General features: G+C 44.2%; 1 protein-coding gene across 1 annotated transcript; it reads left to right on the forward strand.

The window, feature by feature from the left end:
- The first annotated feature begins 8,446 nt into the window (after positions 1 to 8,446).
- LOC147983305 (senescence-specific cysteine protease SAG39-like) lies at positions 8,447 to 9,552 on the forward strand. The gene is made up of 2 exons (XM_087539480.1): positions 8,447 to 8,882; positions 8,966 to 9,552. Exons 1-2 carry the CDS (start codon positions 8,447 to 8,449, stop codon positions 9,550 to 9,552), a joined length of 1,023 nt encoding a protein of 340 aa, XP_087395606.1.
- Positions 9,553 to 16,739: the final 7,187 nt, after the last annotated feature.

Raw genomic sequence — 16,739 nt, forward strand, 5'->3', positions numbered from 1 at the left:
CTATTATAAGAAGCATGCGCATCTTTTAGATAGCTGCATATTGAGGTAAAAATAATAGTGGTATATGTAAATGTCCCAATAGGTATATATTAAGGAGCCTCAGCTTCTAGGTTGGCCCTAGGCCCCAAAAATCTCTGGACCGGCCCTGCTTGAAGCTTGCGAGGATGGTAGCGCCGGCTCTCTAGATGGTTCCAACGACTGCACTGGAGACATGGAAGAGCCATGGGACATTGCAAAAGTGTCAACTTTTGCTCGGTGGTGATAGTGTGTGGCGTCTCTAACAAAGTGGGTAGGGGTAGACAAGGTGGTGGCTACACGGCTTGCTGGAGGCACTGGTTGGGAAGAAGGGTTTTTATTGTTGAAAGGCGACGAAGAAGTGTTGTAGGAGGTGGTGTTGGTTAGTATAGAAAAGTGTCTCCAGACAAGAAAAAAAGGTATTAAAAGGGGGTTGGGAGAAATATAAATTTTCATTTTGTTGAGATGAAGGGGTAATTTTTGGGAATTAAATGGTTTTTATGGGTCTAAGTGCTCTAATCCAGATTAGTATTGTACTCTCCTAATTGTTTGATGTCTCCAATATTTTTATGCGTTTGATTATTTTTTATTTTGCTTGTTTCTTACTGTTTGATTTTTAAGTATTTCAACTTTTGGAGTCCTTCAATTATTTTTATTGTGGAAATGAAAAAAAAAATTAGATTTACTGAAGTGTTATTTCTTGATTTCACTAGCCTATTAAAATTTAAAAATCAGATATTAGGGAATTTATGTGAATAGACAGGAATACTAGGTTATATATGAGAAGATTAACCCGTGAGTTGGTACCAGTTGATTGGCTAGGTATGTCCCACTACCTAGTGACACCATTATAAATGCATTAGAGGGTAATGCACGATTTGCCACGACATTCTTTGGTTTTAAATAAATTATATTTTTCTGTTACGGGTTTTTATAGCAATTCACATTTCGTATATACCGCGAAGTTGGTTGAGCGACCACAGACCCCTGTTGCGCTATCGGGTAAGCCATGTAGACTGGTCCTTCTTTCTTTGGAAGGTGGCATTCGGTTTTTTTCTTTTATTTTCTTCTATATTTTTTGATGTTTTAGTTTCTTGTTCACTTATATACATATTTTTTTTAAAATCAAATTTATTAATACTTTTGAATTTATGGAAAATAAACAAAGTACTATTTTTAAAAAAAATTGTTTTATTCAAAATTATGTGCATTTTTCAAAAATGCACGGAGATTATTTTCTTATATTTGTGAAAAATTATCAAATTACATCAACACAATTGAAGTCCGTGAATATTTTTGAATTTTTTTGACATTTTTAAAAAAATCTTTGATAATTGTCCCCAATTCTTGATTGAAAGAGACACCAAAGGCCTCTACCCTCCCTCTCTGTCTATCCAAAAGATGGAAGGGTAGAGCTTTTCTTTGGTTTTTTCATCTTTTCATCAAAGAGTTGAAGTCCATCCGAACCCTCCAATGCAGAAATATGAGGAGAGCAAAGCGCCAATGGCGTGTGAAGCGCATGCGGAAGGGGCACGGAGAAATAAAGAAGTGTGGGGGGAGAAACAGCCAAGCTCATTCCCTTCGCTTCATGGGCCGAAAGTAGTGCTTTGTTTCCTGGCCACAATGAAAATAGATGGCAAGTGCCTGATCGCTACGGCTCCGGTAGGTTCCGTTCCCTTAACCAAGCCACTGCCTATGAGTCGCCAAAAACTCATGAACATTTTTTAAAATCAATGAGTAGTTTTGTACTCATGAAGAATTTCAAAAATTATGAACTTTTCTTAAATTCATGAATGTTCTAAAATTTTATGAATATTTTTTTAATTCAGATAAAAAATATAAATCTTGAATGCTTAATTTATTCTTAAATTGCTTTAATAGAATGTTGGTTTTGGTACTGCTATGTGGAACACATGACCTGTCCAGACCCTTATAGATGGGTTCCACTTCAAGGAAAAACTCTCGAGCTTTTTCTATGCCTCTATTCCTAGTTTGCTTAGTTTTGTAAGGATTTCATGTCGTCCAAACAAGAAACCATGTGAGTGAATGGCTTGGTAATCTCTCTGTTATTCTGGTTTAATCTAAGGCCTCAGCCAGGTAAATTTCTGAAATCTCAAAAGCACAATTGACTTTGCCTATCATAGGCTTTTAGTTTGTTTGTTTTCTGCATGAATTTTTTTGTCCATGTATGTCCTTTGATACTTTTTTTTAATTGACGTCCTTTCTGTTACTTCAGTGATGATAAAATATCAACTTCAAGATTTGGGCTGGATATGAGGGCGCCAGTCAGGCTGAGCATTTAGGGCCAGTATGAGGGGTCTATCTAGATCCCTTTTTTTACCGAGTCATCGCCCTGGACGTATAGGGAGGGTTGGGAGCCTGGCTGTAGATGCTCTAAGAGCATCTCCAATAGCCGCGCCAAAAGGCACGCGGGTGGTAAACTTGGTTTTTAGCGCGCGGGGGATGGTTTCGCACGCTCCAGCGGTGGCTGGAAACAAGCACGCGCGGGAAAGGGCGGCAGCTCACGTGCTACTTTTGGCGCGCCACTTTCGGCACGCCTATAAATTGCTGCGCTCGTCAAGCGCCTATCCACAGTGCCACGTGCGCCTCGTAGCCTCTTCGCCACTCCAGCGCCTCCACCGCTTCCTCTCCTCGCCGCTCCAGCGCCCCGCCACCGCCGCGCCACCATGCCGCCGCGCCGCCGAGGAGCGTCGGGCTACCGTGGCGTCCACCAGCGCCCCAACGGCTGGTACTCTGCCGAGATTCGGTCCAGCGACATCCGGCTCGGCCTCGGTACGTTCTAGACATCGTACGAGGCCGCACGCGCCTACGACGCGGCGGCATGGCGCCTGGACAGGCCACGCCAGCAGATGAACTTCCAGGATGTCCACACGCGCCAGCAGGCGCAGGACATCGCCCCTCCGCCTCGTCTTATCACGGACCAGAAACGTGCGGAGCATGCTCGGCGGCAGCGCCGCCTCTTCGTCGCAGAGGAGGACGAGCGGGCCATGGCGGAGTGGCGCCGACGCCACCCAGCGGACGTCGCCAATGAGGAAGCCTTCTAGGCAAGGCGCCGCGAGGAGCAGACGGCAAAGCGCCCCGCGAGCGGTTGGACAGATGTCAGCAGAAGGCCCTGGTGTTATCGCAGTGCGAAATCGCTGAAATGGTGGGCAGACGATCTTTTCGTCTGATGACGACCATTGGGAGGACATGTGGCTCGATACCTCGGACCAGACCAGCGAGGATGACGATGATGATGATGATGATAACGACTGGGAGTAGGCTGTAGATGCACTATGTAGTTGCACTATCTAGTAGTTTTTTTATTATGTCGTTGCACCGTAGTTTTTTAATCTATCTATGCTATGGAACTATGTAAAATATCTATGTATCATTCTTATCTATGATTTTTATTTATAGTTTTTATATAAAAAGATGTACGCAATTTTTAGCGCGGCCGCTGGAGCTACGCGTGCGCACTCAATTTTAGCGCGGCTGCTGAAGCCAGCACTGCCGGCCGTGCCAAACCAGGCAAAGGGCGCGCGGCAAATGAGTTTTTAGCGCGCGGCGCGTTCCGCGGCTGTTGGAGATGCTATAAGGAAAGCATATCTAGTACACCCTCTCTTTTCTGTTTGTGAAAATATCTAGTACATCCTTTCTGCGCATATGCACAACTAAGCCAGGCTGGATTCATCAGTTGACTGCCAAAGATATCAGTGGAAATATGGAAACAAAATAGTTGGATGAATTTTGAATTAGGAAATTGGAACCCTTAGGAGAATCGGTGTGTATATGATCCCCGCAAAAAAATATAAATAAATGTTGAGCATCTTAGTATGTTCACCAAGATCATCAAATATTGAAAGAGTAGGGATGTGAGCATTAGTTTTTCGTGTTTGGGGTCTACATAGTCAAGCAGGGGTCAGGATATTTGAGGCCCGTTTAAGAAGCCCGTCTGGGTTTCATCGGCGGCGGCGGATGCTCCTAGGCCGTTGCCATTGGCTCGCTTCTGCACTCCACCCATAATCTTTTACCGAGTAGTGTAGGTCACCTGGACAAGCATGCTCTGAGATTCTACCACCAGGATCTCCTGAGCCCGGAGGGTCAAGATAAGCCGCAACACCTGGGATATTGTCTCCGACGCTGCTACCAGCGTGTCCTGAGGACAGCAGATCATGACCAGCCGCAACACCCACTCCTTGAATACTCTTTCCCCGAAAATTCTTCCCCCACTCTTGGTTTGAGGATTCTGCAGCAGAGGACTCTGCAGGTGTAGCAAGACAAGTAACGGTAAGTTGGTGACAGTAGCTTGCTGAAGCCAAACATGTTGCGTGATGCAAAGCAAGGAATAGCACTTTAAGCAAGCAATCTGATTAATCATCATGTGATTCTTTCTAACATACAACAGCTACTACGCAGAAAATGTAACTGACGCATTTCTAAAGTCGTTGCGGCTGCTATAATCAGTTGGAGCTATGAACAACTGAGAACCAACAGCAAGTAAGCCTACTTCTTGTCAGGACAGACCTTGCGAGTGAAGGCCGGTTTCCACAGCTTCGGCGATGGGCCAAGGTTCAGCTTCAGCCATGGGCGACGGTGGAAGCACCGGCTCACCACTGGGTCCGCCCTCCAATAGTTCCCTCTCCCTGGACGAGGTCGGGCCTTGAACTTCAACTTCATCTTCCACTTCGGATTCAAATCCAGAGGGGAACATTCTTGAGAGCTCGGATGCGGTCCCATATCTCCCGGGGAGGTCAGGTTTACGCGAGAAGAAGCGGTCGAGCTCGGATTTGGTTGGTCTTGACATTGCGCACCACCCGCCGTGAGGGAGGGCCGAGGAGACGGTCTACCAAGGACTGAGTGCTTTTTTTTGTGTGTACTACTACTAGCAGAGAGCTCGCGGAGTTAAAGCGTGAAATGACAGGTCTGTAGATGCTGGGTGGTACAGTATCAATTTAATACCTTTGCTTCTGAAGTGTCTATAGCATGTATAATAAGGGGACGTAAGCTGGCAGTAAGAATTTAAATACTGTATTATTACTTAGTTGGAAGAGAGAGAATAGGAGAGAGAAGGAAAGCAAAGCGGGCTGAGCTCCAAGAACATTTGTGAGAGTGGAAGATGGGCCATATGTTGACAAAGTAGTACTTTCTTATAGCCAATTATTATATTGTTAGCTATTACATTGGCCGTGAATGGCATGGCAACATGTTATAGCCAACAGCTGGCTCTATTATTAACCATGCTCGTATAACCACCTTCTGACGGTCTTTGAAATTAGTGCATGCTTTCGACTAACTAGTCGGATTGCTCTCATCCTCAACCTTAATGTTCTCCTTTTTCCTTTTTTGTTTTCCTACTTTCGCACATCAACCACCGCCCGCACCCCCCCCCCCCCACCCCTCTCTCAAAAAGATTCGACATTTCAAAAAAAAAGTTCAAAATTTGTAAGAAAGGTTTGAAAAAAGTGGAATAGTGTTCAAATCTTGACGCTGGACTATGTTCTGACATAATCTCCTCTTCCTAAAAAATGGTAGCAACTATGGGCTGGAGTGGTACGAGCCTGCGATGACCAGTACACATGGTTCAGAGTTTGGATTCGTAGGCATTGCACTGTGTCTCGTGCATTTTTTTGTCGCTCCAATCGGTGGGCCGGAAGGAAAAAATACAAATAAGAAAACAACGCGAAAACAAGAAAACGACATATCTCATATTTTGGAACGGAGGAAGTAGATGTGATATAGTGAAATCCTTTTTAGAACGAAAACTGTAGCAAAAGTTTGCTGCATCTGGCAGAAGACCTAAATTAGCATGTAAAAGTTGGTATTTGATGCGGGCGGTTGCAACTGCTTCATATCGAGAGCGCTTGGTGAAGAATATCTGATCGGATTCCGACGATTCCCCCCCGGCCGTCCGAATATTGTCAGCGTATTTTCTCTAGACACCAACAGGGAGGGTTCCCCGGCTCCATCCATTGCATAGAAGCCCGAAACACAAAACGGGGTCCGTTACATAATTCCACACAAAACAAACCAAAATACAGAAAGGAACAGGCTCCTGGCGGTTGTTATAAGAGGACCAGCCACAACTAAACACAGGGCTAACAGACTGAAACCTGGACTACATGCTAGGACCTAGGAATAACTAAAAGACAGGCAAACATTTTTTCAGAAAGCACAAAATACGTAGTGCATCTCGCAGCAAAGAGCAAATAGGAGAGTGCAGCATCTTTCTGCCTAGGCTTTCTTATAAGGAAACCAACTGTGGAGTTGGGTCGAGCCAGCGAACAGCAGCTATTCAGAATAGATGTAGGGCTTGCTAAGCTTCCGCCGTCGAGCTCGATTTGCGATGAGTGCTCGCTGTCAGCAACATGTTCTTTCACCCCCACTCCAGGAGCGCTGTACTTCCCAGCAGCATCTGCAGATGTTGCCAGAACCAATCTGTCCGCTCCTGCATATGATGTTCTTTTAAAAATATGATGTTTGAAGAGCGATCGCCATCTCCTGAGCATTCCTAAGGTCAGCAACCAGATCTTGGTCAAGGAAAACCAAACAACTCAATTAAAGATCATGGCATTCCTGTGTTTCCACAAAGCCTGGAGCACAGCAGCTACAGCAGTATTCAGAGCGTCAAGTATTTTACCAGCAACCCAAAGGGAAGTAACTGACTCTACTGAAACTCCAATTTGCATAGAGAATAAGCAACTGATTTGCTTCCATGCAAGTCTAGCTACCAAACAGTCACACAACAGGTGCTGTACACTCTCAGGTTCAGAAAAGAAAAACAAATCAATGGACTTGTTCAAATTTCTCTTCAGCAGGTTATCCCTAGTCATAATTTTAATATAAGAAAGAAGCCAGAGATAAAATGTGGATCCTTGGAGGAACTATTATTTTCCAAACAGAAGGAATAAAGACAGGTGATACTCCTCTCTGCCTCCCCTTAATGAAAGCGTTTTGTTGGATACTAAACAATTTATGAGCATACTTGCTGACTCTAAGGTAGCCCCAAAATAATTCTTGCATCCTCGAGAACCACTTCCATATTGCTCCAATGAAAGACGAAGGTAGCGGTTTCAGGGGCCCAACAGTCGACTAGTGCATTGATCAGACTGGGATCCTTCAAAAATCCGTCCACCATTCGAGCCAGCGATATAAGTTGACCAGCCGTCCAGCTGTTGAAGAATTGTTACAATAAGGCATCAGTCCACTGCCAAAAATAAATAAATAAATAAATATGTGTGTGTGTCTGTGTGTGTGTGTGTGAGAGAGAGAGAGAGAGAGAGAGAAATATGCGTGCGACATTCTGTTAGAGCATACCTGTCTGGCGTATAATGGTTGATCGATAAACGGACAAGTGGCGCTGCTGATCGGAGTACCAGATGTTCCTGACAGTGCATGTCCTGCGGGTACAAGATGTATAGTTGTGATGCACAGAAGGAATACAAGTATCGTGTACATAGAACGCCTAAATTTTGTTGGCAAACTGGCCATCAAAGATGCAGCCCAACAAGATCAACTACCCCGTGATACTTTTGAAATGCAGACCTTGATCTGTCTTGAGGGCCGCGGCCCATCCAAGTATGGCAATTAACCAAGCACAGTGTTTATCATATGGGTTACTCCTTTTATGATGAGACGAGCAGACCTTACGGTGTATACAAGTATTCCAGGTTAAGAAAACTGTGTTAGTAACATTGCCGAACTAAACGTGATTGTCTTTAAATTTCGCCTGCTACCAGCTGCATAAAACTCCATTTCTCCGGTGTCTTATACTTCTGTGAAATTATTTTTCCTTCTTTCCTGTTACACTACGAGCAAAATACAAGCTGGGGTGTGAGATAGGGAATTTCAAGGCTGAGGAACCAACCTTCCGGAACTTAGACAACTCTTGTTGAATAGTATGTCACATCATCATGCTATTTTTTGGCAGGCAGGAAATTCATGTCGATACTAGCAAGCGGTTACCTGATTCTTTTGTACACACTGGGCGTTGCGTTCACGGTCCTCTTCAGAAAATTTATTTGCAAGAACACGGTTGTTCTTTCTTTGATTAAGAAATTTCTCAAGCATGGATCACTATCAGACGTACACTCCAGAAATAATCAAGCAGGGGTCACTATTAGACGTGCACCAAGGGTACTTCCTTGTTGGGTCCTATCACTTTTATACAATCTGGCCGGTCAATCAGATGTGCGCATCATTTTTGTACCATGTAGCCGGCCACCATAATCCACGGCAACGCACAAGCCCTTTTCCATAACCACCTTCGCTCAAGCACCGTATCTCTCAGTCTCCTATTTCTAACACATACATGACACTATATATGCCACCAAGTACCATCCAACAAACCAGACCAAAGTACAGAGACTTGCCATCCTAGGTTTCATCTATCTCTTCAGTACTGTCATTGCAGTTCGGTGCCTAACCGAAGATGGCCATCCACAAGGCTTTGCTTCTTGCAATCCTTGGTTGCATCTGCCTCGGTGGTACTGTCATTTCAGCTCGTGAGCTGAACGATGACTTGTCGATGGTGGCGAAGCATGAGAATTGGATGGTTCAGTATGGCCGTGTGTACAAGGACGTCACCGAGAAGGCGCGCCGGTTCGAGGTTTTCAAAGCCAACGTCGAATTCATTGAAACATTCAATACCCAGAATCACAAGTTCTGGCTCGGCGTCAACCAGTTCGCTGATATCACCAATGATGAGTTCAGGACAACCAACACAAACAAGGGGTTGAAATCAAACTCCATGCGAGTTCTTTCTACAGGATTCAGGTATGAGAATTTGAGTTTTGATGCTCTTCCAACAACGATGGACTGGAGGGCTAAGGGGGCTGTCACCCCTATCAAGGATCAAGGCCAGTGTGGTAAGTACACAAAAAATGTGTTGCACTGCATATATGTGTTAATATTTTATTGGATAACACTATAACAACACAATTATTTCTAGGCTGCTGTTGGGCATTTTCTGCCGTTGCCGCGACAGAGGGCATTGTAAAACTGAAAACTGGCAAGTTAATCTCACTATCGGAGCAAGAGTTGGTTGACTGTGATGTTCATGGTGAAGATCAAGGCTGCGAGGGAGGACTCATGGATGATGCCTTCAAATTCATTATCAAGAACGGAGGTCTGACCATGGAGTCCAGCTACCCATATACTGCAGCCGACGGCAAGTGCAAGGCAGGATCCAACAATGCCGCAACCATCAGCGGCTTTGAGGATGTCCCTGCCAATAACGAGGGTGCCCTTATGAAGGCAGTGGCAAACCAACCAGTGTCCGTGGCTGTGGACGGAGGCGACATGACATTCCAGTTCTACTCTGGTGGGGTGATGACCGGCTCCTGCGGTACTGACTTGGACCATGGTATTGCGGCCATTGGATATGGAAAGACTAGTGATGGCACAAGTTATTGGTTGATGAAGAATTCATGGGGCACAACTTGGGGCGAGAATGGGTACTTGAGAATGGAGAAGGACATTGCAGACAAGAAGGGCATGTGTGGTCTGGCCATGGAGCCTTCATACCCCACCAAATAGGAATATCACCAAATGCCACATAATCATACATATGCACAATTCTCAAATAACTAAGGTCCCCATGTCCTATGTATAGTTCATATGTGTCCGTAAGTTGTGTAAGATAATGTATCTTATGTCCATACATTGTTATATATACTTTGTAAATTAATACTGTGTGTGATATATTGTACAGTATGTGTAAATTTGATTAAGAATTATGTTGATATATATTCATGAAGCTTTCAAATGTCTAAAACATTTGAATATCTTAAGAGTAAACTCTAAAGGGTACTTTCATATATATGATTTTTTATACCGCGTCTTTGGATATTTATAGAGATGTAATGTCTTAACTGAAAATTGGAGGCATCCTACTGGTGATTTATATCACTAGAGAATACTACAAGCACTATTCAAAGGAATCAATCCATTGCAGCATGATTATGGAAAAAAAATCCAACTTCACAAAATGGCCTAACGCACAACACCTTATGATAAGGTGATAGGCGAGGACAAAGGAGACATGATTATGTTATCATAAATTTGCATACTATGATGTTTATTGAGATCGTAGGTTAATCTTTTATGTGTCTTTCCATGTATATGATGAACCGAGACATCTATGAGTTCTTGTTTTATATACATTTAGGCATTAAGTTTCAATTTTCCATGTATCTGATCTAAGGAAAGGATATCTAGTACACCCTCTCTTTTCTGCTTGTGAAAATATCTAGTACACCCTCTGTGTGCATGTGCACGACTAGGCCAGGCTGGATTCATCAGTTGACTGCCAAAGATATCAGCAAAAAAGTGGAAACAGAATGTTTGGATGAATTTTGAATTAGGAAATTAGAACCCTTAGGAGAATTGGTGCGTATATGATATCCGCAAACAAATATAAATAAATGTTGAGCATCTTAGCATGTTCACAACACTGGTAGAAAAAGGGCCTGTTGTCCCGGTTCGTAAGGGCCTTTAGTCTCGGTTCCTGAACCGGGACTAAAGTGTCGGTACTAATGCCCTGTCCATTTAGTCCCGGTTCAATCCAGAACCAGGACTGATGGGCCTCCACGTGGCCTGTGCGCAGAGCCCAGGCAGAAGACCCTTTGGTCCCGGTTGGTGGTACCAACCGGGACCAATAGGCATCCACGCGTCAGCATTTCTGTGGCTGGGGTTTTTGTTTTTTTTGAAAGGGGCGGGGTTTGGGGGTTTTGGGGGGTTAATTTAGGTGTTTCATATATTGTGTTAGCTAGTTATAATTAATAGAGAGAAGTGTCCTCTCTTATGTCCGTGCTTGGTCGACGCTACGTACTATACATACGTATAGAGAGGACTAGACACGCTAGCTAGCTAGTAAGCAAACGAAGGAAACAGAAGATCGTCATGAACATATATGCATACAGAGAGAAGTGATATCGACCACCTCTCCTTCTCCGAGAGATTGGTCGAACAACAAGTTCTCGTATATCTATCCGACACTACCGGCTACATATATACAATAATTATCTCTTACAAATATAATCATACGGACTCATGGTCCACATAGTATTCTCCGTCTTCAGCGATCACGTGGTCAAGAAATAATGCCGCCAATTCCTCTTGAATTGCTCGCATGCGAGCTGGTGCTAGGAGTTCATCCCGCTTCCGAAACATCTAATGTGAAGAAGGGGGTCAATACATATATATATGAATGAATGAAACTCAATACAAATGATGGTAATAAAATAAAATTGTGAATGTTGTTATTTACGTACTTCATATTGTTCGTCAGAGTACCCGCCCCGCTCACAGGTCGTGTGGCGGATGGACTCGCAGACGTAGTATCCACAGAAATCATTCCCTTGTTCCTGCCACAACCACTTTACAAGAAATAGAGGTCAATCAAACTGATAAGCAAGAATGCTAAATGGTATTGATGAAACTAGCGCTTGAATCACTAGGAGATGCGCGGAACATGCTACTATAGTACTTACTTTCGGGTGTCTAAATTCCAGCTCCTTCGGCAGTCCCGGAACTTTTCTGGTGAATTTTCTCCAAACCCTGCCGGACAAAGAAAACAATTACTTGATATCAGGAAATGAACAAAGTTGCTGATATGGTGGATAATGATCGATTTAACTTACTTCTTGAGGATTTCAGTCATGTCCGCATACTCCTGGGGATCTTTTCGTTTAGAGTCCAAGACGGTTACTACTCCCTGCTCAAGCCTAACTCTAGGAGAATATAGTGGAAACTGCACACGCATGCATAACTCATCAATTACATTACTATAACCTGGACTAATATATAAGGGAAACCGAATATGCACAAGACAGTAACACTCACTTGAAGTTGTAAGAAAAGAGTATTATATCTTTGTTTTCATTTTTTTGAATGATCGTAGCAAGTTGGCCTCGGTATCTCCGGGACGATGTTCAACCTCAGTTGCATCTATGAGATATGTGTTAACGAACCCAATATCACCGATTTGTCTTTTCTTCAATTCGGCGATCTTCATTCTGCATAATATAGTGAGGATAATTATAAATACATGCAATGAAAGAGATGAGCTATATAGAGAGACTTAATGACAGAAGTAGTAGTACTTACGGACAGTAGCAGGTGATCGTTGTTTTATCGAGGGCCAATTGATTGAAAAACTGACAGAACTCCTCAAATGGAATAGGCAACAGTTCAATTCCAACGAGGTCATGCTCCAGTTTAACTCTCGCATACAAAGTACTCCTCCCCCCAGACTCTCTGCAGATTTTCAAGTACCAATCATGTAATCTTTGCATCATTGTTGTTAAAGATTTTTCATCTTTGACGAGAGGCTTCCCGTACTCGTATCTGTGTATCTGCACCTCCATGGGATCATAATGTACATCGTCGGGCAGGTAATCATCAACATTGCCATAACCAGGCACCATCCTCGGATCGACGATGTCGCTAGGCACCTTGAGGGGGGGGCACGATTGCTTCGCTTGTTCGCCGAGCTGGGCAATTTTTTTCCCAGCTGCTCATCGTTCTTTCAGCCTTTGATCACTGACTGTACCTCCCGACCGCTCCGCTTCGGCCCATGTCTTTGCAATAATGCGCTCATAGTTGCCTTTCGGCGGAGACTTGGGTGGTTTTGCCAGGGCAGCCAGAGTGCGCTTCACTTTCACCGGATCTACCTTCTCCTCCGGAGGTGGATGTCTCTTTGCTCTCAACCCTTGAAACCAGTCATCCACTTCGGTTCGCGCGATCTTCGCGTTCTCCTCCGGGGTCCTCTCGTATGGTAACTTCTGTGGACTCTTCAGAGAAGGACCGAATCTGTATATCCTCTCGCCTCTGGTTGTACTGCTAGACGCCGGCCGAGCAGACGAAGCGGTTGTCTTCTTCACTTGCTTACGAGGCGGAGGAGAAGGACTGGAGCGGCGGCGGGTCTCTTCCGCCCTTGCTGACGAGGCGGAGAAGGAGGATGCTGGCTGCTCGGGCGCGCTGGCGCAGGCGGAGTGCCGCCACGCGCCGGAGAAGGAGCCGGCCGAGGGCCCTGATCGTCACTCGTCGGAGGAGGAGGCGGTGGAGGAGGCGGAGTGCCCTGACTCGCCGGAGGAGGAGGAGGAGGCGGAGGCGTCCAGTTCGGAAGGTTGATGAGCTCCTTCCGCCATAGGCATGGAGTCTTCAGAGCAGACCCCAGCCGAGTCTCCCCTTCACCGGTAGGGTGGTCAAGCTGGAGGTCCTCAAATCCCTCCGTTATTTCATCCACCATCACCCTAGCATATCCTTCTGGAATCAGCCGGCAGTGAAAAGTTACGCCGGGTTCAGTAGGATAAACAGAGCCAACAGCCGCCTTGACCTTCAAATTCATCCATTGCGTCATAAGGTGGCAATTTTGAGACTCCGTGATAGCATCCACGGGATAGCTGGCAGGAGCCATCAAGGCATGCTCCGGCTGAAGCAGCTCGGTGGAAGCCACGCTGCTTCTGCGCTGAGATGGCGGGGTTGCTTCGGGAGAAGCTTCGGTAGTACGTTTGATGCGATTTGCTGCTCGTTCCTCTATCGCGTCTACCCTTGCTTGCAGCGGCTGCATTTGGGTCTGCTGCACTTTTTTCCTCCTCTCATGGGATTTGTAACCGCCTGCGTTCGGAAACCCAACCTTCCACGGAATGAAGCCTGGCGTGCCTCGTGTCCGTCCAGGGTGCTCAGGATTCCCGAGGGCCATTGTGAGCTCATCGTTTTCTCTGTCTGAAAAGAACTTCCCTTGCTGCGCTGCTTCGATATACTGCTTAAGCTTCCTGACTGGTATGTCCATTTGATCGTTCGTCCAAATGCACTTCCCTGTTATAGAGTCCAAGGTTCCGCCAGCCCCGAAGAACCAAGTCCGGCAACGGTCTGGCCAGCTAATTGTCTCTGGTTCGATCCCTTTATCAACTAGATCATTGTTAGTCTTGGCCCACTTAGGCCGGGCTACGAGGTAGCCACCTGACCCCGTGCGATGGTGAAGCATCTTCTTCGCAGCATTTTGCTTGTTTGTCGTCGACATCTTCTTACTCTTTTCCGATGTCTTGTGGGCCACAAATGCGGGCCAGTGATCTCTGATCTTCTCATATCTGCCCTTGAATTCTGGTGTCTCATTATTTTCGACAAACTTATTCAGCTCTTTCTTCCACCTCCTGAATAGTTCTGCCATCCTCTTAAGAGCAAAAGACTTGATTAATTGCTCTTTAACTGGGTTCTCTGGATTATCCTCTGGCGGTAGGGTGAAATTTGACTTCAGCTCAGTCCAAAGATCATTTTTCTGCATATCATTGATATAAGACACCTCAGGGTCTTCTGTAGCCGGCTTAAACCATTGCTGGATGCTTATCGGGATCTTGTCCCTAACCAGAACCCCGCACTGAGCAACAAATGCGCTCTTTGTCCAGAGGGGTTTAATCGGTTGGCCGTCGGGCGCGATTGCTATGATCTCAAACTTTTCATCCGAGCTCAACTTTTTCTTCGGGCCTCGTCTCTTTACCAAAGTTGTGCTCGATCTGGAGGGCTAGAAAAAAGAACAAAGACTTAATTAATATGTGTACATACCAAAACAATGAATGCATCAATCAGCTAGTCAGCACAGGCTTAACTAATATATATACCTGGCCGGACTCGGTTCGATCACCGGAGCCGTCATCACGGTCTCCTTCTTGCACCGGCATTGGGTCACCGGAGCCGTCCTCATGTTCTTCTTCTTGCACCGGCATTAGGTCACCGTAGCCAGCTTCTTCATCCTCTCCTTCCAGACCATTGGTGTCATTGAGAAACAACGAGACGGCATCACTTCCTTCTGCGATTATGTCCCTCAACAACGCTTCTTTTGCTTCGTCTAGGGCGGTGTCCATAGTTTCTACAAATATTTACAACATGGCAATTATTATTCAAACATGATAGATGGATATATTAGTGCCAAACATAGAACTAGCTACCTAATCATAGTAAGGAATCATATATATTAATTATTGGCCTCGACCCCCCCCCCCCACGTGTTGAAGCTATCGGGAGGGGGTATATATCGACAACGACGACACTACATCTATATGTCCCTCGACGACCCTCGTTCCCGATAAAAAAAGAGGAAGAAGAAGAAAAAAAAGAGGAGAAGAAAGAATAGAGGAGAAGAACTCCTCTATTCTTTCTTCTCCTCTTTTTTTTTCTTCTTCCTCTTCTTTTTTTATCCTCTTCTTCCTCTCATGTTCGAGAGGATCGCCGAGGGGTCGGAAGGTTGCCTAGTGTCAAAGGATTCAACAAAACCATGTCTTCATCATTAGGCGAAAGTAATAGGTGCATGATGGTACGAAGCTCTCCAAAGTTATTTTGGAACGGAGTCCTAGATAGGATAATTCGCTTTTGGTACAATGTTCAGCAAGAACCTTCCAAATATCGTTATTTGGAAGGCCTTTGCTGAAATTCATAGAAAAGGCAAATTATCCTATCCGGGACACCATTCCAAAATAACTTTGGAGGACTTCGTCATGCCCTGGTTACTTCCGGCTAATGATGAAGCCATGGATTTCTTCAATACTTTGACACTAGGAAACCTCTCTCGACCCCTCGGCGATCCTCGACCCCTCGAACCCTCAACGACCCTGGAACCCTCAACCCCTAGACGACCCTGAAATAAAAAGAGGAGAATAAGAAATGAATATCTAGAGCAGAAGATCGAAGAAAAAGAAGAAAAAAAAAAGAGGAGAAGAAGAGAAAATAGAATATATTCTATTTTCTCTTCTTCTCCTCTATTCCTTTCTTCTTCTCCTCTTCTTTTTTTTTCTTTTTCTTATTTATTTTCCCCCTTCTTCCTCTCCTCTTCTTCTCCTTTCTTTCTCTTCTTATTTTCCTTTTTCCTCTCCTTCTTTTTCTTCTTCTTCCTTCTTTCTAGCTAGATATATAAAACTTTTCTAAAAATGTAACTTTTGCATATATACATGGAAAAAAATTGTTATCGGGGAGGGAATATATTCTATTTTCTCTTCTTCTCCTCTATTCCTTTCTTCTCTCCTCTTCTTTTTTGTCTTTTTCTTATTTATTTTTCCCCTTCTTCCTCCCCTCTTCTTCTCCTTTCTTCCTCTTCTTATTTTCCTTTTTCCTCTCCTTCTTTTTCTTCTTCTTCCTTCTTTCTAGCTAGATATATAAAACTTTTCTAAAAATGTAACTTTTGCATATATACATGGAAAAAATTGTTATCGGGGAGGGAGTATATCGACCCCCCCCCCTCGACCCTCTTTTACTTCTTCTTCCTTCTTCCTTCTTCCTATTTTCTTCTCCAACACAAAACACATCTCATCTCATCTCATTTCATCCAAAAATAATTCTTTGCATATGAACATACATACATTTACTTTTTTTCTTAAATGTTACATATGAACATTTTCTTAAATGAGCATATGAACATTTTTTTTAAATATTAATGAGCATATGAACATACATATCAACAAAAAATAGACCTTTTTCTTGGTAACAAAAAAAATGCAAAAACGAGCATTATATATACAGCATATACAGAGCATTATACAGTGAACATACTGAAGGAAATATGCCCTAGAGGCAATAATAAATATATTATTTATTTCCTTATATCATGATAAATGTTTATTATTCATGCTAGAATTGTATTAACCGGAAACATAATACATGAGTGAATACATAGACAAACAGAGTGTCACTAGTATGCCTCTACATGACTAGCTCGTTAATCAAAGATGGTT

Source organism: Triticum urartu, chromosome 2A, assembly GCF_056163025.1.
Source record: "Triticum urartu cultivar PI428250 chromosome 2A, HENAU_Tu73, whole genome shotgun sequence".
Classification (NCBI taxonomy): Eukaryota; Viridiplantae; Streptophyta; class Magnoliopsida; order Poales; family Poaceae; genus Triticum; species Triticum urartu.

Coding starts and splice junctions, on each gene's coding strand:
- LOC147983305 (XM_087539480.1), top strand. CDS start 8,447: ATGGCCATCCACAAGGCTTTGCTTCTTGCAATCCTTGGTTGCATCTGC. Junction 8,883..8,965: donor CAAGGATCAAGGCCAGTGTG/GTAAGTACACAA, acceptor AATTATTTCTAG/GCTGCTGTTGGGCATTTTCT.